Source organism: Lissotriton vulgaris, chromosome 8 (assembly GCF_964263255.1).
Source record: "Lissotriton vulgaris chromosome 8, aLisVul1.2, whole genome shotgun sequence".
Taxonomy (NCBI): Eukaryota; Metazoa; Chordata; class Amphibia; order Caudata; family Salamandridae; genus Lissotriton; species Lissotriton vulgaris.
In genome coordinates, this window is record NC_141696.1 from 196,322,833 (window position 1) to 196,345,437 (window position 22,605).

General features: G+C 45.3%; 1 protein-coding gene across 1 annotated transcript in view; it reads left to right on the plus strand.

The window, feature by feature from the left end:
• HIKESHI (heat shock protein nuclear import factor hikeshi) overlaps positions 1–22,605 on the plus strand; it is a 127,189-nt gene that overhangs the window by 14,126 nt on the left and 90,458 nt on the right. The window contains exon 2 of the mRNA XM_086933974.1: positions 18,167–18,404. Within this exon, the coding sequence (XP_086790100.1) occupies positions 18,167–18,404 (238 nt within the window). The remainder of the gene's footprint in view (positions 1–18,166; positions 18,405–22,605) is intronic.

Genomic DNA, 22,605 nt, shown 5'->3' on the forward strand with positions numbered 1-22,605 from the left:
CGACTGTGTTATCAGTGATAAGTGCAGTGGAGACAGTACAAGTAACATATAAAGTGATGTCACACAACATATAACATACAACATAAACCCACGCATACAGCACGAACAGATAACTTTATTCTTGTTCTTTTGTGCTGGTTGCGTGTATTAAAAAAGTGAATATGGCCACTACCTATAGAACCATATTCTACTTGCCAACATGTTTCATTGCCATGGTACTTGTCAGGCAATTTCTTCAGGGCATATACTTTTTACGCCACTGCATTGAACACCAGGGTTTCAAACACTGTCACAGAAAAAAAAGAGATAAAATCGAGTTTTACTTCATTGCCAAGCGTGTATTCTAGTGTACCACTGCACAAGCCAAGTAAATAATGCCATATTTACCCTCTAGCGGCAGATATCTCTCATACCAGCCGAGAGGCCGTAAAAACAAGTAAATGTCGACTCCTTCTGTGAGTCATGTATCACCTCCTTCCGTTATCTTTAACTGAAAAACAACATCACAATTCTGTGAGCACTACTCACTTACCCTGTTTCTTGGTCTAACTATCTACTCCTCTAAGACCCGTTTCGTTAGCCCCTCTTACTCTACTTTACCGATATTAGGGTTGTTGTCGGCCTTATCTCGTCCCTCGATCACAGTCCCCATCGGTTCCTTTGTATTTACGTACTTCCGAGATTGAATGATCCTCCGCGGTGGGCTGGGCTACTCTCGCGCTATTTGGCAGCCATCTTAGATGGGGTTAAACCACATAGAGCAAAGTAGAGGCTGTGGTGTACTGTAATCTTCTCGCGAGATCTCGTAACTAGCGGGTCTCGGAGTATTCTCTTTCTATATGTGTGTTAATATCGGGATATATTCAGTTTGCAAATAGTGGTACCGCTACAAATGGAATTCTGTGCATCGAGTATATCCTACTGCATATTTAATTCTGATCATACGCCAGCACTGCTCTCTATATTCAGACGAATTTAGGACCAATCTGTACCCTTTGTTGTGCAAGGTGTACTGGTGTGAGTTCAGAATAACTATACAAGAAATTAAATGTGCTTTACAGTATATTCTCTCCCAGGCTCATGATCATTCGCCTACACTACTCGCTATAATCAGACGAATGTGAAATCGATCAGTCCCCTCTGTTGTGCTAGTTGTACTGGTGTGTGTTTACACTCACTGTATATTAGAGGCCAGAATATCTAGAGCCGAGATGTAGTTTATGATGTCCCCATCACTCTTATTAATTCATATCTAAGGGGTATTCAAGTTCTTTTATCAGGTTGCTTCAATGCCTACATTTCTAGGAGGGTTAAGTTATCATAAAGCATTGTCGTGAGACACCCCCACCGATGAAAAAGGACAAATTCAGTGTAATTTGTTCCATTCCAGGAGCTCATTCAATCCTCTTTGTTCGCTTCTCTCCTTATAGATCCATCTGGCTTCTTATATTATTAGTAGTCTTTCGTCTGTTTGCGCATCTCCAGTCACTTTTTCCAGTACCACCCACGTGAAGGTGTGATTGTTCCTGTGGCAATGTTGTATTAACTTTGTTGTGAGCTTTCCTTCCCTGATAGTGCTCAGATGCTCCTGTATCCTCAGTTTTTTTTTGCGTGTTGTTAGCCCGATATATTCCAACCCACATTGACATTGGAGTCTGTATACCACATTTGTGGTGTTACAGTTGCTAAATTGTCTCAACGACCATATTCTTCCTGACTGTAATGTTATGGTCGATATTTTGGCAGTTAGTGGGCAAACGGAACAATTTCCACAGGGATAGTGGCCATTAGGAATTGTATTGCTTTTAGGATCAGTAGATGGCTTGACCCTCGTATGTACCAACTTGTCTTTCAAATTGCAAGCTCTCTTGAAACCAAAACGTGGTGGAGGCATCTTAAATTCATTATTTGATTATAGCGACCAATGTTTTCTGATAGACTGTCGTATTTTTGTAGGAAGAGGGTCAAATGTCATTACAACAGGAATACATTCATCTTTCTTTTTTGTGTTGGTCTCTAACAAGGCACTTCTCGGAGTGTTGAGGGCCCTCTTTCTGGCTTGTTTAATCACCTTGACAGGGTATTTCCTGGCTTCCAATTTCTCACTCAGGATTTTCGATTGTTCATTATATCCTGCAGTGGAAGAACAGTTCCTCCGGTAGCGGAGGAACTGACCCACCGGCAGATTATCTCTCAAGGCCCTGGGATGGTATGACTCATATGAGAGCAAAGAGTTTCTGTCGGTGGGCTTCTGATGCACACTTGTTTTAAGGCCATTTTCTGTGGCTTCAATGTCTAGATCGAGATACACAGCCTTATTTCTGTTGTATGACCAGGTAAAACGGAGGCTTTGATCCTGATTGTTTAGCCCGTTTAGAAATTCAAGGAGAGCAGTTTCGTCTCCAGTCCAGACGCAGAACACGTCATCGATATACCTCTTCCAAAAGCGTAGATTGCCCTTGAAGGGGTTGGTGTTAGAATCGATGACGTGTTCCTCGAACTGGCCTACATAGATGCAGGCCAAGCTCGGTGCCATGGTTGCGCCCATTGAAGTGCCCGTTACTTGGAGAAACATGTTCTCCTTGTAACTGAAAAAATTCCTGGTTAGTGCCAGTTCTATACACTGTAGGATAAAACTTTGGGGGACATCATAGAACCACTCTTGTTTTGCTAATGCCCGCGCAGCCGCCACAAGCGCGGTATCCTGGGGGATACATGAGTATAGTGACTCAATGTCGATGGTAACTAACATTTCAGTTGATGGATCAAATGTAATTTCGTTCAGTATGTTAAGAATATCCATCGTGTCCTTAACGAAGGAGTTTTGAGTAATCACTGATTCATGTAGGAAATAGTCCGCAAACTGAGATAATGGCTCCAAAACCGATTGTATTCCACACACAATCGGGCGACCCGGGGGGGGGGGCGGGTCGGCTTGTGTATTTTCGGTAAAATATAGAAGGCCGGAGTCCTGGGGTTGGTGTTCACAAGAAACTCCGCCTCCTTAGATGTTATCCACTTGTTCTCTTTTACTTTGGTCAGATTGGGACCAAAATTCAGCCCGGGCAACCTAAAAAAAGTGGCCCACATTCATGGAGTACAATCTTTAACATAACATTTCTTGGTTGATATGCCTACCCTCTCTGTATCCTGAGCCAGTAAATATGTCTAATGACTGCCATAGGCGCTCAGAGGCAAATGTGATTTAAAATTAGAAGTTGGACAAATTATCTGGAGTAATCTCCATAATACATGCTCCATTTTTGTAAGTAAGAGTTTAAAATCAGCCTTAAAATATTTAACATTCAAACCGCCTTACCTTTTTTCTAGTCTTCATCATCATTCGATCCATATTCTTAAGCATCATAAGAGTTCAAATATATATCCCTTTTTCTAGTCTTCGATTGCAGGAAGAGGGGTCTTGCTAGAGAAAATTGTCTTGTCACCATCCTGGAAAAACAACAGCAGTAGCTGACAGTGCTGGTTTAGAGACAGGTGCAACTAGCAGACAGTACAAGGCAGTTCAGCATTGGCCATATTTGTGAAAAAGTTGATAGCGTTCTTCCTTGTTTCCGGTCCTGCTTAGCTGGTGAAGATGGCAACTCAGGGGCTGGGCAGGTAGTGCTATGTAAGGGTTCCAAGAAGGAAAAGCTTTGGAGAGTCAGATCAGCAACAACGTTTGAGCTGGCATTGTGTGAAAAGCAGCCTGCAGGTGAGGTGTCAAGGAACTGGGTAGTATGCAGCTGTGGACTCAGCCTTCAGCAGGTCACTGAGGCAATGGGTGGGTCAGGTACGTCCATCTCAAAGTGACAGGCAGTGAGTGCAGAAAGGCTTCTGCTCTTTCCTGGTTTGACCTGCGTCGGCTACCAACTACACTTTAATGCCCAGAGAAGTCTTTCTCATAATAACATCATCGCAGCATGAGCAGAGTCTCTTGAAGAGTAGCATAGTCTGGTGATGCATGGGCTAATGCATCCACTGCAGGGATCAGTGTTTGATCTTGCGGTCACAATTTAATCTCTGAGCAGTACACTCAGCCTTTCATAGTACTGAAGTTGATAAATGAGTACCACTGAGTTTGGTACAGTTCAGGATAAGAGGGGGACACTGCCGGATCACGGATCCGGCAGCTGTTATTGAGCTGGCCCTGGGATCCGGGCTGGCCCCACTGAATTTTTCTGAATTTGTTCTGGTAAAAATCTGCCAATGTTGGAACACATATAGCAGTGCTCGCAGGATGTCCGCTTTCCGTTCAGAGGAGCAGTCTGCAGTGGGTTAGAGAGGTTTCTTATTTCCATGTCTGGCATGGCCAATCAGAAATACCTCACTTAAAGGCCATCACCTCTCCTTTTATTGGCATCTCATTTTGGTTGGGAGCCTAACACATAGATGCAAGTGCAATGGAGGGATCTAAAGGTGCGCAGTTTATCACTTCACAAATGCTTAAGAGAAACTACAATTTGGAGATAACAATAATCCACATCCGTTCTTGATTTGTTCTGCTCCTGTAGTAAGCGGCATGTGTGTGTATGTATGTATGTGTATATGTATGTATGTGTATGTATGTGTGTATATATATATATATATATATATGTCAGTCACCTCGTAACAGATTGTACCACGCTCTCAGGCACTCAATAATCGCCAGACATCAGCAGGTTCCAAGGGTGTTTAATGACCCCTTACAACATGTTTCGGCTTACGAGAAGCCTTGTTCACGTAAGTTTGTGCAACGCGTTGTGCAGTGTAAATACTGAGACAGTAACAACATAGACAAAGGACACAGGTCGCAGGTCACAGACCAAACATTTGATTCGGCCATGTTGGAATGGTTAACTATGTTGTTAATACGTCTTAACAATCACAGTAAATGCGCATAGAGTAAACATACTTCAAGGGTCAGAATTATGACACATGACAGGCATCTGAATGTCAGCACGAGCGGTTAGAGTTAGCGCTCACGTGTGGTGACCAGATAAAATCATGGAGACATCAACATGTATGATATTGAAGACAGTCACTAGGTGAAATACCAGGGGTCCACATGTTGGAATGGTTACACTGTGTAGTTAATACATCTTAACAGTCACAGTGATTGCGCATTAAGTTCAAAAAATTCAAACAAATCATATGACAAGCATCTCAAAGTCTATACATTATGATAAGACACGAGCGGAAAGAGTGAGCGCTCACATGTGATGGCCAGGCGAATTCATGTAGAAATCAACATGCATGATATTAAAAAACATGGTCCAATAGTAATGGCAAGGACAGTCACTAGGTGAAATACCAGGAGTCATATCGTGCCTACAGTGTGGAACAGTAGGAAATGATTGCCATAAGATAGTCAGGCGACCTGATCAAAGTCTATATTAGAAAGTGAAGCCAGTGACGGCGTGCTCTTATCTTATAACAGGAACGTGTTGGGAAGATAGCCGGTGCAGGTGCAACGAGGGTCTCATTCTCAGTGATGTTCCTGTGAATTAAAAAGACAGATGTTACAATCTAACATGAAAAACAGCGTATGCAAATTGTCAAAAAACTGATGGTAGGCGCTAGGAAGAGGGGATAAAAGTAAACAGGGTATACACACACAGGTTATAAATAATCATCTTTAAGATGAACTGCAAGCTCTTCATCATGGTTGAGCCCTCCCGGGGTCTTGGTTTGGAAGTTGATTATATGTCTAGATTCCCTCTGTCTCATTTTTAGGACACGATTCCCCCCCCTCGGATTTCTCTCTATTTGTTCTAGAATGAAAAATCTCAGACGAGTGGGGTCAGCGAAATGAAATTCACTGAAATGTCGAGCCACTGGGTATTTCGCATCCTTGTGGATGATAGCACGATAGTGCTCTAGAATGCGTTTCTTGGCATGGGCGGTGGTGCTGCCAATATACCAGAGATCGCATGGACAGACAATTACATAGATGACAAACATGGTGGTACACGTCAAGAATTGGGTAATCTCTTTTTTTATGCCATTGTATTCCACTCCTTTGACCAAGGTACTGTTTTTACAGGCTTTACAGTGGCCACATGGGAAAAATCCCTTGAGGTCAATGCCCTGATTTTTGGAGTAGTTAGTAATGTCACTGCGGACACAGATGTCTTTAAGATTTTGACTCTTTCTGTAAGTGATGCTGGGCCTATCTGGAATCAGATTACCAATAACGCTATCACTTTGCAGAATGTGCCAGTTTTTATTGAATATTTTTTGGATCTGCTTAGATTCCTTATTGTAGGTAAGAATAAGGCGTGTGACACTGTCCGTGGATGTACTGTCATCCTTAACGGTGGTGTTAAGAGTATCACAATGTTTTATGCTGTCAGCTTTTTGTTTGGCTTTTTTGAGTACCCAGGCCGGGTAGTCACGCTGCTTGAATCTATCTAGCATGTCCTTAGCCACTTGTTGGTAACTGGCATCAGTGTTGCAATTTCTCCTTGCCCTCAGCAGCTCCCCGTAGGGAATACTCCATTTCAGAGGTTCCGGGTGACTGCTCAGGGCATGGAGAATGCTGTTGCCTGCAGTTTCCTTTCTGAAAAGTGATGTTTGAATCTGATTGCTGACAATGTCAATTCTGACATCCAGATATTCTGCCTTCTCTTTGCTTATATTGCTCGTCAATCTGATGTTTTTATCGTTGAGATTGAGACGGTCAATAAAGCCGGAGGCTTGTTCCTCAGTGCCATGCCATACCAGGAAGAGATCGTCAATGTATCTCCACCAGGTAATGACATGGCTGATTTCTTCACTATACGATGGGTCCGCAAATATCTCTTGTTCCCATTGGCCCATAAAGAGATTCGCGAAGCTCGGCGCAAAGCTGGAACCCATCGCCGTCCCTGTCTCCTGCCTGTAGATCTTACCATCAAACAGGAAAAAATTGTTTGCAAGACAAAATGTCAGCATTTCAAGGAGCATTTTGTTGTGCTCCTTGAAGCGCAGGGGACGGTTCTTGAGGAAATGATCACAGGCCTCTGTACCTTGTTGATGGTTAATAATGGTGTAGAGGGCCTGGACATCCATGGTAATGAGCAAAAAGTCTTCATTCCATGTAAGAGTTTTAAGTTTAGTCAAAAAATCTTTGGTGTCTTTGACATGGCTGTTGAGACTGCACACCCACTCTTGTAGATAATGGTCGATGTATTTCGACACGTGTTCTGTCACACTGCCCCTGGAAGAGACAATGGGTCTCCCGGGAGGGTTCTCTCTACATTTATGAACTTTGGGAAGGAGATACAGTACATGCAGGGTAGGGTTGTTGTTTCTCAGAAATCTGTACTCTTCCCATTCAATTATACCCTTGTCCCTCCAGCGTTCCAACATTTCCCACATTGAAGTTATACTGATATTATATGCTACGTAGTTGCTGGAAGCATAATAATTAACATCAGATAGTTGTCTGTGGGCTTCCCTCGTGTATTGTTCTCTGTCTAAGATCACAATGTTGCCCCCTTTGTCCGCGGGGCGTATAACGATGGACTGGTCATCTGTCAGAGAGCTGAGAGCTTTTCTTTGGTCTTTAGATAAATTGTCTTGTCTCCAGAACTGTTTTTTGTTCTTGGATTTGTGAGAGCTAAGCTGCTTGCTGACACACTCATGAAATGTGTCAATGGCGTCATGTGCCATGATAGGAATAAAAGTCGATTTAGGTTTGAATGCAGAGGTTGAGCAGCTGTCGATCGTAAAACCTGCTTCACATAGGAGCTGTGTGTTAGTTATCTCAGGTCTAGATAGTTCTTCTGCGTTGGACTCATTGATATTAGACGCATGGCTATGATCTAATTCAGCTATGTTGACAATGGCATCAATATCACTTATGAGGAAGGTATCCATGTCCCTTCTGTCATTTGTATTGCCATTGTTTTGAGGACGCTGTCTCAATTTGTGCCATTTTTTTAATTTTAACTTGCGAATGTATCTGAATAGATCTATTCTTGTTTCACAGAAATTGAAAGAGTTGGAGGGGCAAAAAGATAAGCCAAGACCTAGCACAGTTTTTTCATTGTCAGTTATGGCTCTCTTGGAAAGATTAATGATAGTTTTATTTACCATTGAGGCTTCCATCATAGTCCTCTTCCAGAGCGGGTTTTCATGTGTCCCACGTTGCCCTTTGTGTTGCCTCTTCTTCCACCTCTGGAAGAGCCTCTTCCCCCGGTTCCTGCGCCTCCTCGTCCTCGTGGGCGACCTCTTCCCCTGGTTGGGCTCATCGGTGTTGCCGGAGTCTCCTGGCTCGTCCGCCCGCTCCGGCGCAGGTGGCGGTACTCCTCTAAAAAATTCGTTTTGCGTGTTGGTTTCTTTGCCTTGTTGGTTTCTTCAATAGAGATGTTGGAGACATCTGATTCTGGTTCACTTAATGCTAGAGAATTTTCTTCTCCTCCTTGTGCTGTGAGTTGTGCGGCAGACTCATCCGTCTCATAAAGATGGTCATATTTTCGGCTGAAAGTGAGGATGCGGCCTGTATCGTAGTCTTTGTAGTCGCGGTCTAGCTTCCTCTCTTTGCGGGCCTTGATGTCCTCCTCATATTTCTTGAGGCGATCTTTCATTTCATCAACCAGTTTGGCTATGGTATTGTCATCTGCGTGTTTCTTGATATCTTCCATCAGTTCAGTTATTTGTTTTAATAACACATCCCTGTCTATCCAGGCGTATTTGATCAATATTTCTAACATACGTCTGGAACTGCTTGCCGAGTTCTCCGACCATTCTGCAAGCATCTCAGGGTTGGGGGCTTCATAGGTGGGGGTTGTGAAGATTCTTAATCCCCTGGGGACCATCTCTTGGTCGACGTAATTCTGCAGTGAGATTGCCTCCCACCATTTCGATATCTCCCCCCTCTTTAATTTTTCAAGCTTAGCAATTTTCTCTTTAATTGTCTGTGGAGGGTCAGCTTTAGTTGTGGTTGACACGCTTGTACCAGCCTTCTTCCTTTTGAACAAGAGTTGAGCAGCCGCTCTCCTCTCATCTTCCTCTTCCATTGTTTTGCGCCCCCTTGGAGTTCAAATACGCCTGCTGCTGAGCGAGAGTTGAGTGCCCCTTCTCTGGAATGAGACGTTCTTCCTGCCGGTAGACGCTGGAGTGCCGAGTATATGACTCGAGCCGGGGAGAGACGACCGCGGTGCAACCTGGCACACAATGCGGGTAACTACGTTGGGGGCAAGTGATCAGCAGTCCGAAATGCGCATATATGTATATATGTATATATATGTGTGTGTGTATATATGTATATGTGTGTATATATATATATATGTATTTTTTTAAAATAATTTCTTTTGTAGAGCTATTTGCCCCAGTGTAGAGAGTCCGAGAGATTTGCATCACACACATATATTGGACACAGAATGAATCATTAAAGTGTGTAAATCAGTATATTAGAAATTACATAAAACAATGAGCGTTACAAGGTGTAAAAGTCAGATATCTTCTATATTGGTTGCCATCCTATGTTAAGAGTACTTGGTCTGGAGAAACACAGCAAAGTTAAACATCGCACAGTGGTTGGGGTTGCCTGTACTAATGAAACTTTATTACTACCCAAATAACTCTTTTTTTTTTAGCAATCTCATAATTAAGAAAGACTGATTTAAAAAATAAAAAAAAGTTTCTAAATTCATGCTTTGTACTGTGCATGCAACTTCTTGATGCTGGTTTATAGCTCACTGTGCTGCAGTGGAAGGATTATATCTAGAGCCACTGGATTTATGCGATTCAGTGGCTGCTAGCTACATTTTCCTCATAATTATGGATTTTCCGTGTTTGCCATTTAATTCATCATTCACTGCATATTTTGAAGATTTTACTCCCAAAAAATTGTTTCTAACTCGATTGGCTTAAAGGTTACTAAAAACATGGCAAGACTTGTTCTTGCACATTGGAAGGCTCTTTGCAAAGGCTGACTGCTCATCTCGCAGTTGTTTTATTGCAGTCATTTGTTGTAAAGCTGGTACTAATAAGGTGAAACATTTGCCCAGACAGGTTCACAATGTTTAGAAATGAGAAAAAAAACGAAGCAATACTATGACAAAATGTACCACGCTATGCACCATAATTTACATTTTCTTGACTCATAATTAGGTCCTTTCCTGTCGCATAATTGCAGTGACCCTTACCATAATTTACGCACTGCAAGTAATAAAAGGACATCATGACACAATAAGTAACTCACTGAGCTACGTCCGTAAAATATATCGGTGATCTGCAAGCTACGCTTCGCTCTTTGTTGCAGCAGGCACACTAACCACATGTGCTAATTTATGATGAATCAAAACTGTGACTAGAAACAACACAGATCTCTCCAGCAAGGGCATGCCACTCTCTGAAAAACTGGCTTGTGCTAGTAAATTAAATATTAATATTTAGGCTGGACAATCTGAGGTGAAAATGGCCACAACACCTGACCTTCCAGCAGGGCCTCTCAATCTTTTGTGCTCCCCATGACCTAAGTGTGAAGCCCTGGCGGAGGAGTGGGTCAGATGAAAGACATTCCTTGGGTTCTGGTCAGGCTGGCCCCACGGGTGCAGAGGTGAGAATGGCACAGCGGGAGCAAAGCAACACCAGGCCTCTCAGCGAGACCTCTGCACACAACCCTCTTGCCCCTACACACCATGGGCTGAACGTGAATCTCCAGTTGGTGAGGAGAGGCAGAGGAAGTGCACTGTTTCTAGGGCGGGCCGGCACACATGGGCCAATGTGAATGTGTCAAGGCCTCAATACTGGCCACCTAACGATGCCGCTGCAAGGGCAAGCATTCCTGCCCGCCCCTCCTCTCAACATAGCACTATGCATCTTGAGCCTACCCGCTCCTCCTTGGCCCATATGACAATTGCCTGGCAGGTAGGCGTGGCAGTGGGGCTGGGGGAGGGGGGGTGTCACTTAGGGCACTGTGGGCAGTAGTCAGAGGCCCTAAAGAAACCGGCCCGCTGCTGTCACTCAGGCCCGATTGCCCGCTTTGCCTATCCAACCCTGTGTTTGGGTGACCAGTAGACACCAAAGTGCAAGATAGAGAAACCTAAAGCAACAATCATGTCATGATGGCACCCAAGAGCTTGCAAATCCAATGGTATCAGATAAACCAGACAAGATCCTTGCTGCCATCTCTGCCACTAAACAACCTCTAGAAGTCAACATAGGTATAGTGCGTATTGACATAAACCACTTGAGATGATCAGCACAAAATCAAGATAGTTGTAGTATGCAATTGTAACCAGGTGACCGGGTCGAGGACCGATAGTCAGGACGGCTGTAATGAGAGTAACTGGTGGTCTGTAAACACTGAAGAAATCGTTGCTCCTTCTCCACAGGACGAACCTTTCACATGGGGAACATCGTCAACGGAAATGCAACACGGCTCCTTTAACTGGAATACGGAGCAGGACGCCGGGACTGCCCCTGATGACGTAGCCTTCCTTTCATTGGTTAAAGGACCGGAATCGTGGAGGTCGGCGGGTGACGTCACCACCGGAGGCGAGGACCGGGGAGAGGAGGTCGTGGAAGATCGCCGCCAGGACGTGGAAACACCAACACGAGGACGAGAAGCAGACGAGCAGGGTGAAGCCCGGGACGTGGAAACCCCAACGCGAGGACGAGAAGCAGACGAGCAAGGTGAAGCCCTGTCTGAAGAAGACGTGCCAGGAGGCCAACGATTCCGCGCAGCGCCGTGCCACGCTCCCGAGGGAGGAGTGTGGCTCCGACAGGTACGGGACCGTATCTCAAACTGGGTGGGCAGACGGGGAACTTCAACCACCTCAAAAGACCTGACCCCTCCCTAGTATCCCTACACTACCCCGCCCTGTAAATCCCGACCCTCACAACCCTCACCAGAGCTTTCCGTAAGAGAATGTGAAACACTTAACGGTGATCCCTCACCCCTTGGTACCTGGGAACAAAAGTATATCAGGACGTGGCAGTAATTGGTCCTTTTCTTTATTTTGTTTTCGGCACAACCCCTGCGAGAGTTCCTTTGGAAGAGACGCCGGCCTGACATCCCGACCACGAAAGGACCTATACATCCTTGTTGTCATCACGGATCCTGCAGGGTTTGCCAAAGAGAGACTTACGTTTAGGAAAAAGAAACTGTATGTTAAAATAAAACCCTCTTTACCACGGCAACGTGTCCTGTCCATGCCTGACCCCCCTTTACAAGTGGTGTCAGAAGTGGGATCTCCTGACCCCCACCAGCAATCACTGATGGAGCAAGTCATACAGCACCTTATTGAAGGACAGGACAAGCTGGAATGGGCGGTAAAAAATCAGATAACGGTAGCGGATGCTGATCGTGAACTGTTTAAGAATGCCCTAAGCGCCCAGATAGAGGGACTGCAGAAACTGGCCCAAACCCCAGTCACCGGTTCAGACCGTAGACTCGGAAGTCCCCATCCATCCGGGGTAGCACTACAAAAATACGTGCCAGGGGAAGATCCGGATGCCTTCCTCTCGAATTTTGAGAGAGCCGCTCTAGCATGCGGATGGCCCCCAGAGAAATGGCCCTTTTTCCTAGCCCCGTTGTTATGTGGTGAGGCTCAAGCCGCTTACCAAGTCGCTAATCATGACGGTAATACCCCCTACGCCACCATCAAAGGAGTCATCCTGGACCATCTAGGTCTAGACCCCGAGGCCTACCGCGTACGGTTCAGAAAGGAAAGAGGGATAGCTGGGGAAAACCCCAAAACGCTGTATCTAAGACTGAAAATGGCAGCGGAGAAATGGCTTAAACCTGGCCAAAGAAGCAAAGAAGATGTTATGGACAGCATAGTACTAGAACAATTTATGGAGGCCTTGCCGTACGGAACGCAAAGGTGGCTTCGCCAGCATTCTGGTTTAACAGTAGCCCAGGCCATTGAAATGGCCACTAATTATTCTCGAGCACAACCCAGAACTTTTCCTTGGGACTCTGAAAAACCCAGTAAACCTCCAGTCACCATGAAAACTGACAAAAAGAAACCAGAGCTACCCCCTCCCGTCAGGCAAAAACCGTGGAGAGTGGATAATGTACCGTTGAAAGGACCCCAGTGCTTTGACTGCGGGGAGTGGGGACACATCGCCCGGATGTGTCCCAAAAGGAAACCAGCCGAAGAACCAATGGAGGTTGGCTATATTCCCCGAGCCGTTATGTACTCAGCAGAAATGGGTCCATCCTTTTATGTACGTATCCGGATCAACGATAAGACGATACGAGGGTTGTTAGACTCAGGGTGTAGACAATCTGTAGTGCAGGAGAAACTGGTTAGACCTACACAGATCATTCCTAACGAACAAGTACACATAAGGTGCGTCCATGGCGATGTGCGACCGTATCCGGTAGCACAATTGGTCATAGAACCTCAGGATAGAGCCCCAGTACAAATTAGGGTTGGGGTCATATCATCTTTGCCGGAAGATATCATTTTGGGTATTGATAACCCCGACTTTATGTCACTTTTCAAAGACAAACTGTCATCTCAGAATAAAACAGCCAGTGCCTACCTAGTAAAGGAGCCATGGGTATTGGATAGGAATTTCAGGTTTGCACAAGCCAACGACGCAACACTGATGAATGCGTGGGAGGCTGCTCATGTGGCACAAACTCTCACCCATGCTACATTCCCCAGATTTGTAATACAGAATGACTTGCTGTATCGAGAAGGAAAGGCAGGGGAAGGCCTTCAGTTAGTGGTACCGTGTGACTTCAGGGAACAGATCCTGTATTATGCCCATGCACATCTTACAGCCGGTCATTCCGGGGCCGAAAAAACCACCCAAAATATTGTGCGCCATTTCTTTTGGCCCGGCCTGTATAAAGAGGCGGAGATATACTGTAAGAAATGTGCCATATGTCAAAAGAAAAACCTGACGCGGCCCCAAGCTGTCCCTATGCAACCGATGCCTCTCATAGGTAAACCATTTGAAAGGGTGGGGATGGACCTTATAGGCCCCTTACCCCGGTCTTCCAGCGGAAACACTTATGCATTAGTCATAGTAGACTATCACACGAGGTTCCCTGAGGCTTTTGCATTGAAAACGCCCACTACCAAGAACATAGCAGACAGAATGGTAGAGTTATTCGCAAGAGTAGGATTCCCTAAAGAGATCCTTACGGATCAAGGTACTCCTTTTGTATCAAAATTGATGAAGGAAGTGTGCAAACTGTTAGATATGCATCAAATAAAAACCTCGGCATATCATCCTCAGACGGATGGCCTCGTTGAGAGGTATAATCGGTCATTGAAAACAACCTTGAAAAAGATGTTATCTGTAGAGTGTAAAGAATGGGACAGGCTTCTTCCCCTAGCACTATATGTGTTACGGGCTCAAGTCCAAAGTAGCTTGGGATGTTCCTCCTTTGAATTATTATATGGAAGGCAACCTAGGTCCCTTCTAGAAATAACCAAGGAAGCATGGGAACAGGAAGGCATAGAAGAACAAAGATCCCTCTTGGAATACACTCAACAACTCCAATCCAAGTTGGGAAAGCTCAGAGACTTAGCGTATTCCCATGCAGAAACTCAACAACGGAAACAGAAATTCTACTACGATAAGGGAAAAAAATGGCGTACTCTAGAAAAGGGCGATTTGGTCTTGGTGTTGCTTCCTTCTTCTACACAGAAGTTTAAAAGCGAGTGGCTAGGCCCCTACCCTGTGATAGATACCATAGGCCGAACTACCTATAGAGTCCAGTTGTCCCCCTCCAGAAGCCAAACCTTCCACATAAACCTTCTGAAAAAGTGGATAGGACCCCCTCCAAGAGCAGCTCATTTTGGTTTACCAGTCTGTAAGTCCCAAAGTACCTTAGACCAGTTACCAGTCAACCCGGAGTTAACAGAACAGGAAAAGGAAAGCCTGTTACAGACTCTCAGTCCCTTTTCTTCCATATTCTCAGACCTCCCGGGGCTGACTCATCTGACAGAGCACAAAATCCTGACAGAGGAAGGGAAGATTATCAAGCAACGGCCATACAGGATTCCGGCTGCTAGGAGAGGGGATGTCAAAAGGGAGGTGGAAGAAATGCTCAAGTTGGGAGTCATCAGACCATCTCACAGCAACTGGTCATCTCCCATTGTGATGATCCCAAAACCAGACGGCTCCACTCGTTTCTGTATGGATTTCAGGGCTTTGAATGCCATATCGGCCTTCGACGCCTACCCCATACCACGAGTGGACGAGTTAGTTGAACGGATTGGAGAGGCAAGATATATAACAACCCTCGACCTTACAAAAGGTTATTGGCAGGTGCCCCTGAGAGAGGAGGACAGAAAAAAAACGGCATTTGCCACAGAGGAGGGACTCTACGAGTTCAATGTGTTGCCCTTTGGCTTACATGGGGCACCAGCCACCTTTCAAAGGTTAATGAATCATGTCCTATCAAACCTGAAACAGTTTTGCTCCGTCTACCTAGACGACATAGTGATATTCAGTAAGACCTGGGAGGAACATTTGAGACATGTGCAGGAAGTACTTCAGGCCCTGAATAAAGCAGGTTTGCATGTTAACGCAAAAAAATCGCGAGCCGCGTTTCCCAGGGTCAAGTATTTAGGTTTCCTGCTAGGAGAGGGAGTCATCGCCCCTCAGGAAGAGAAGGTTAAGGCTATCATGCAGACCCCTTTCCCTTCCAGCAAAAGAGAATTAAGGGGATTCCTAGGTCTAATTGGATACTACAGACGCTTTATAGAGAATTTTGCGGCCACTGCCAGCCCCTTGACGGATCTCCTCAGCCAGGCAGCCAAACCCTCTCAGTTGCGTCAACCCTCTAGGGAGGCCAGGGTAGCTTTCGAGGCACTAAAAAGAGCTATCACTACGAACCCGGTGTTGATTCCACCGGACTACAGCAAAACCTTTTCGCTAGCCACTGATGCCTCGGAGGTAGGAATTGGGGCTGTGTTGTCACAGGAGGGGGAGGATGGTAACGAACACCCTGTACTGTTCCTGAGTCGCAAGTTGCATCCCAGGGAACGGAAATACCCTACGATTGAACGGGAGTGCTTAGCCATTAGATGGGCTGTGGATAAACTAAGATATTACCTAGAGGGACGTCCCTTTGTTCTCTACACGGACCATGCGCCATTACAATGGATGCAAAGGAACATGTCCCTTAATCCCAGGGTTCTAAGATGGTCCTTGTTCCTACAGCCCTTTTCCTTTGTCATTAAACACCGCAAGGGACGGGACAACGCTAATGCGGACTTTTTGTCTAGGTCACCTCTTCTCCCCGATCGGGAGAATCCAGGGGGGGAGGTGTGTAACCAGGTGACCGGGTCGAGGACCGATAGTCAGGACGGCTGTAATGAGAGTAACTGGTGGTCTGTAAACACTGAAGAAATCGTTGCTCCTTCTCCACAGGACGAACCTTTCACATGGGGAACATCGTCAACGGAAATGCAACACGGCTCCTTTAACTGGAATACGGAGCAGGACGCCGGGACTGCCCCTGATGACGTAGCCTTCCTTTCATTGGTTAAAGGACCGGAATCGTGGAGGTCGGCGGGTGACGTCACCACCGGAGGCGAGGACCGGGGAGAGGAGGTCGTGGAAGATCGCCGCCAGGACGTGGAAACACCAACACGAGGACGAGAAGCAGACGAGCAGGGTGAAGCCCGGGACGTGGAAACCCCAACGCGAGGACGAGAAGCAGACGAGCAAGGTGAAGCCCTGTCTGAAGAAGACGTGCCAGGAGGCCAACGATTCCGCGCAGCGCCGTGCCACGCTCCCGAGGGAGGAGTGTGGCTCCGACAGGTACGGGACCGTATCTCAAACTGGGTGGGCAGACGGGGAACTTCAACCACCTCAAAAGACCTGACCCCTCCCTAGTATCCCTACACTACCCCGCCCTGTAAATCCCGACCCTCACAACCCTCACCAGAGCTTTCCGTAAGAGAATGTGAAACACTTAACGGTGATCCCTCACCCCTTGGTACCTGGGAACAAAAGTATATCAGGACGTGGCAGTAATTGGTCCTTTTCTTTATTTTGTTTTCGGCACAACCCCTGCGAGAGTTCCTTTGGAAGAGACGCCGGCCTGACATCCCGACCACGAAAGGACCTATACATCCTTGTTGTCATCACGGATCCTGCAGGGTTTGCCAAAGAGAGACTTACGTTTAGGAAAAAGAAACTGTATGTTAAAATAAAACCCTCTTTACCACGGCAACGTGTCCTGTCCATGCCTGACCCCCCTTTACAGCAATTTTTAGCACTAAATTGCTGTCTTGTATCTGAGTTGGCATTTGCCTCAGCAGCTTTTATTACTTGGGTTTAAATAGTATAAATGCATTTAATCGGAGCTGCATAATGTAACATTGCCAAACATTCAGCCAAATACCTGGTGACTGTTGATGCCCTCTACCCATTTGTTTAATAGGCAAAGTTTGTCTTTGTTTGTTCCCTGAGAGAAAATGTTTTGTAATTGGACCATCTTCGCCTCAGAACTGTGGAGACTAAGCGCCATATGTAGGGAACTTGGAAATACCGATTTCTAAATACCGAATTTTACCGATTCGGTATTTAGGAATCGGTATTTCATATGTATGGAATAATTTGGAAAAAAAATACCGAATCGTTAATATTCCTTATTACCGAATCGGTAATGAGGAATCACCTACCCATCCATTCATTCCTATAGGCTTGGAGGCCCATAGGAATGAATGCGAAGAAATTTGGTATTACCGAATCAGTATTACCGGTTCGATGGTGCTATGGTGTTCAAAGGACACCCTCTGGCACACCTGTGTGCACATGTGGCGCACATACATTCCCTAAGAGCATGGATGTGTGCCACATGGCACACTTCTAAAAGCAAAAAAGTGCTTTTTGAAACGAAATTGCTATTTACCACCAACTAGGAGTTGGTGGTAAATAGCGATTCCTTGAGTCTGAGGTGCACTTTTTTAAGTGCTACCTACATTGCATTTAAGGAATCTGTATTACCGATTCCCTAAATGCAAGGCCATAAGGAATCTGTATTAAGGAATTGGTATTTACCTATTCCTTAATACCAAATCCTCCCTACATCTCCAATGCCTAAATACCGGTCGGTAACAGCGAAATTCACCCTTACCGACCGGTATTTGGCCATCTACACGTGGCCCTAAGTGTCTCAACTGTGAGTTTTTAGAACCTACAGTTTTTTCTTTTTTTAAATGTATTCTAAAGAATAGATGCTCTAAATAAAAAATGTTTCTTGCCTCTTCTCCAGGTGCAAACTGCTGTACAGCAAGTCGCCGAGGACAAGTTTGTTTTTAATTTGCCGGATTATGAGAACATCAACCATGTTGTGGTTTTCATGCTGGGAACAATACCTTTCCCTGATGGAATGGGGGGATCAGTCTATATATCATACCCTGACCAGAGTGGGATACCTGTGTGGCAGCTCCTAGGATTCATCACCAATGAGAAACCAAGTGCCATTTTTAAGATCTCTGGTCTAAAATCTGGTAAGCAGAAGATGGACACATTAAAGACGTTTTGTTATTTTCCCTCTTCCATAAAGACTTTGAATAACCGAGACTTATTTGTTTCAGTTCTGCTGAAATATTTTGTGTGTGAAATATGTAGTGTTTTCCTTTATTTTCGTTCTTTTAAACTTTATTTGGAACTTTTAATACAAAAATCTTTTAATTCTCAAACTTGATGGGCCTCATTCTAGATACAAGTTTGAACTTACCCCCCATATGACCACTCAGCACTGCTCTATTTCTAGGTGCTAAACTCGTCATACCAGAATTGGACTTTAAAAAAGTAATTGGTTTTATCAAACGGAACTTAAAGTTTTTCCCGAAAAACACATAGGTCCTCTAAGGCATGCTGTCCACACCATAGCAAGATTAGTTTCTAGTCCTGAATGGTGTGATCACATTACCTCATCTGAGTACTCTCAAAAGGCTTCTTATTGAAGTGAGCATTGTTTCTAGATCGGCGTGTCTCTTATGATCTTAAACAGTTCTTATTTACTTGTGTACTTCAAAGGGTGCAGCTTTGCAAGGTGGAGGTGCTTCGTGATAAGGAACCAATTGCGTAGAGGTGATTGATCTTGATTACTGATGGAAGAAAAACTAGAAGTATTAGAAGGTGTGGAAGTAAACGTGTACCCTTAACGAGAGCAAAAGGAGGAGGTTTAATAGATGGTGGGGTGTAGGGAAAGGGGTGATGCAGAATAAGATCATCACATTCATTTGTAGGTTTGTTCAAGGAGGAGCGAGGTGTATTTAATGTGGGAGGAATCTGGATTTTGATATAGTCTGTAATTTCCAAATGGTGGCAGTGGATGAGATGCCTGAGAAGTATGCTGGGTTTAGGAGGAAGAGTGTTCTGCAAGGTAGGAGTAGAGTCGGACAGAATAGTTGCATGGGAGAGTTAAGTTGTAGAAGAACGAGGGGTGGGGTAGGGAGTGGACAGTGTGGGAGTTGATGGGAAGGTAGGAGCGGATGGTTTTATATGGGTATAGATGGTTGCAGAAGTCTGGGCAGTATAGATGGGAAGAGGGAGAAGTAGATGGTGGACGTAGGAAAGGGAAAGAGTGGCTTGCGGGGAGAGGAAGCGTATGTTGGAGTATGGAGCCAGTTGGTGGCACGGTACCAGACATTGGAGAAGGCTTGGAGTAAGTGTGCAGGACTTAGACAAAGTTAGCAGAGATGGAGACAATAAGAGGGACCGGGGCATTAGACAAGCAGGATGAGAAGGATAGAGTAGGCAGGGGAGTAGTAAGTTAGACGATAAGGAAACCTGAGAAGTAAATAGTAGCTGGTTAGAGGCAAGGAAGGAAGGAGTTGCAGAGTACAAGGAGTGTACAAGACTTGATCATGGTTTGGAGAGATGGAGTTTGTTAGATGAGGGCAGCAGAGTTTGGCAACGTAGGAGAAGATGAGTCTGGGAAGAGTATATTAGAGTTGGTAGAGGTAGGCTAATAGTTAAGGAGCATGCATCTGATTAAACAGGGTTGGAGGAAATGTGCTGGGTAAGGAGAAGACAGCAGTTAGAACGGGATGGATGCTTGGAGAAGTAGGTGGAGTAGTGCGGAATAGTAGATGGGAAGGGGACCGTGTAGAATGGAGCAAAATGTTATGTGAGACTTGGACATAGGAGAAGGATGTAGGGCAGTGCAAGGTGGCAGATGGCTTATGATAAGACATGTGGAACTTGAAAAGAGCTTAACATTCAGCAGGAAGTGGGAGGTTACCATAAATAGCGTGGTAGGATGAAGCAGCTTGGGTTTAGGAGAGAGCTCAATCGTTAAGAGGTGGGCAAAGCGGAGCTTGGAAGGAAAGATTATATTAGCAGGTTGAGATTAGGTGCAGAGCTTTTCTTCTGGTGTGAGACATCCTTGGGTTTGAGTGGCTGTTGGAACACCAGTTGATCTGATAGTTGATGATCCTCACAGGGAGCTGTGGAAGTGAAACCCACTGGGTAAGAAGGGTAGAAGACACAGCTTTTAACTACTTCCACATACTAAAGTCTACCACGTCTTTCTGGAATTAGTGAAATTGCAACGCACAGGAAGAAACAGCCTTCAAAAACCACTGGTCCTTAATAATCTATAGTTCAACACTGATCACGCTGCAGCAGCCTTCAGATAACTGAATGGGTGAACCTGAACTTGTAGTCGTGGTTGTCATTTGAGAGGTATATTTCTTTGCCTTATATTGCAGTGTTGTGCTTCACTGGAGAATGAGGCGACCTCTCCTGCGTCGAGGCCTGATAGAAGTAGCAGGCAGAAGAAAGAACCTGCACAGAAATTATTTCAATCACCGGGTCCTCTGCCATGCAAGGTGCATTACGATTCTGCACACAGTGGTCTGCAGATTGAGGAGAAGGTGAACTCTTGAGTGGTGAGCGAACTCTGCTCCAGTTTGTCACTGGGCTTCACAGCAATCCTACTATAACTCTGGCCATATCAACAGTGCTCCTTGCTGTACAGTCCAAATTGGATGGCTTTGTAGAAACAGTGACGAATTTGAGCGGTTCCTTGGGAAAGCAAATGTGCATCTGGAGGAACTGGAATGAGTTAAGTCAGATAAGACCTGCTCCTGAAATATTTTTGGGAGAGTTCAAATAATGTTCTGTGGAGCGTATGCTGAAGCCGACCATAATGGATGCATTTTAGACAACCTAAAGATATGTATGCGAGTGAGTGTCTTATGGGTTTCTTCCATGATCTCTGCATTTGTCCTGTATCTGAAGAAGAGGGTTTTTATTAAACTCAGATTGGTAAGCAAGTGCTCTCCGCTGCTTCATAGTTTAAAGGTTTCCCTGAGAAGGTGCCACATTGCATCTGGTTGCAGATGGCCAGCGATTGTAGTGCTATGTTGTGCAGGCTTAAGAAAACACACAATTCCCGAAGTGATCTGATATAAAGAGAAGTCTTGTTGAAACCTCTGTATCCTTCGGTTTCCTGGCCTACACTCAGACGGGAAGAGGGCGCTGCTGATCATTTAAAAAATATGAACTTACTGGGTATCAGTGCAGCACTTTTCTACACTGTGGCACATAAGGTGGTTTACCGGCGCAAGTAATGTTTTTGTCCACAAAGGAACAGCTATGTAATTTCTGGATAGACTGGGGGCATTTCTGTATAGCGAAAGTGGTGCAGGCTCAGGGCTGCAATGACGTTGTGATTTGTCAGTATTTGTTTTGTATTATCAAGTAAGATATTTGGGTTATTGGGTCCTTCTGTTTTCTCACGTGGGCGAAAGGAGTACAAATGGAGCTGGCTTCTTTTGAAGATCAAGTGAGGGGGTGTTGACTTGATGGTGACCGAGTAGAGTGTGCCTGTATCACCTCCCAAGGCTGGCCCAAAGAAGCAGTAGTCCTGAGCTATCAGAGCCACTTGATAATCAGAAACCAGGACGAGCAAAGTAGCTTTGGTGGAGTGTTGCCACTCGGGGTGGCAAAGGATTACCCCGATCAGGATGAAATTTAGAGGTGAGTACTGGCCATGATATACCAACAATGGCAGCCAAAAATCATAAAAATGGAGACATGCGAAGGGCATGTTCAGCAGGTCCTGGTGAGATAGTAGACAGGGCTGGGAAAGACTAAGTAGTGCCTGATTTGTAGTTGAGGCCCCTGTGAGAAGCACAAGACTTACTGGAAGTGAACGACTATATAGGGGTGGTTGTCACTAGGCAGATGCAGACCAGAGTGAAAAAAATTGAGTCTGGGCCAAGGCGTGAGAATTCAGAGTAAACAGACGAAACAAGGTGGTAAGACATGAGATATGGAAGAAGGTAGCAAAGTGGAGTAACAGGCGGGACGGAACAGCAGTGAGGGGCAGCTCCATGGAAAGATACCAAGGCCTCCTCAACTTAACACATATGGCCTCCCACCAACCAGCACCAGTTATAGAACCCAGAAAGCTAGCCCCTCTCAAAGACACTGAGACCAATTCTTACACAGACTGAGTGAGAGAAGAGAGTACATTAGAAAGGCCTATTACAAACGTTCAAGAATGGCATTAGGGCACCCACCACATTTCAGCCCAAAGGGCACGAGGCACAGAGTAAAGTATATCAGGGTGAAGGAGAAAGTTATTCTGGGACGCCTATGGTGGTGAACAAACATAGCCACTTTACTAGGAGTCAGGACTGTGGCCATGTTACAATGAAGGGAAAGCTCTATAGATCTACACCAATGGAGCCT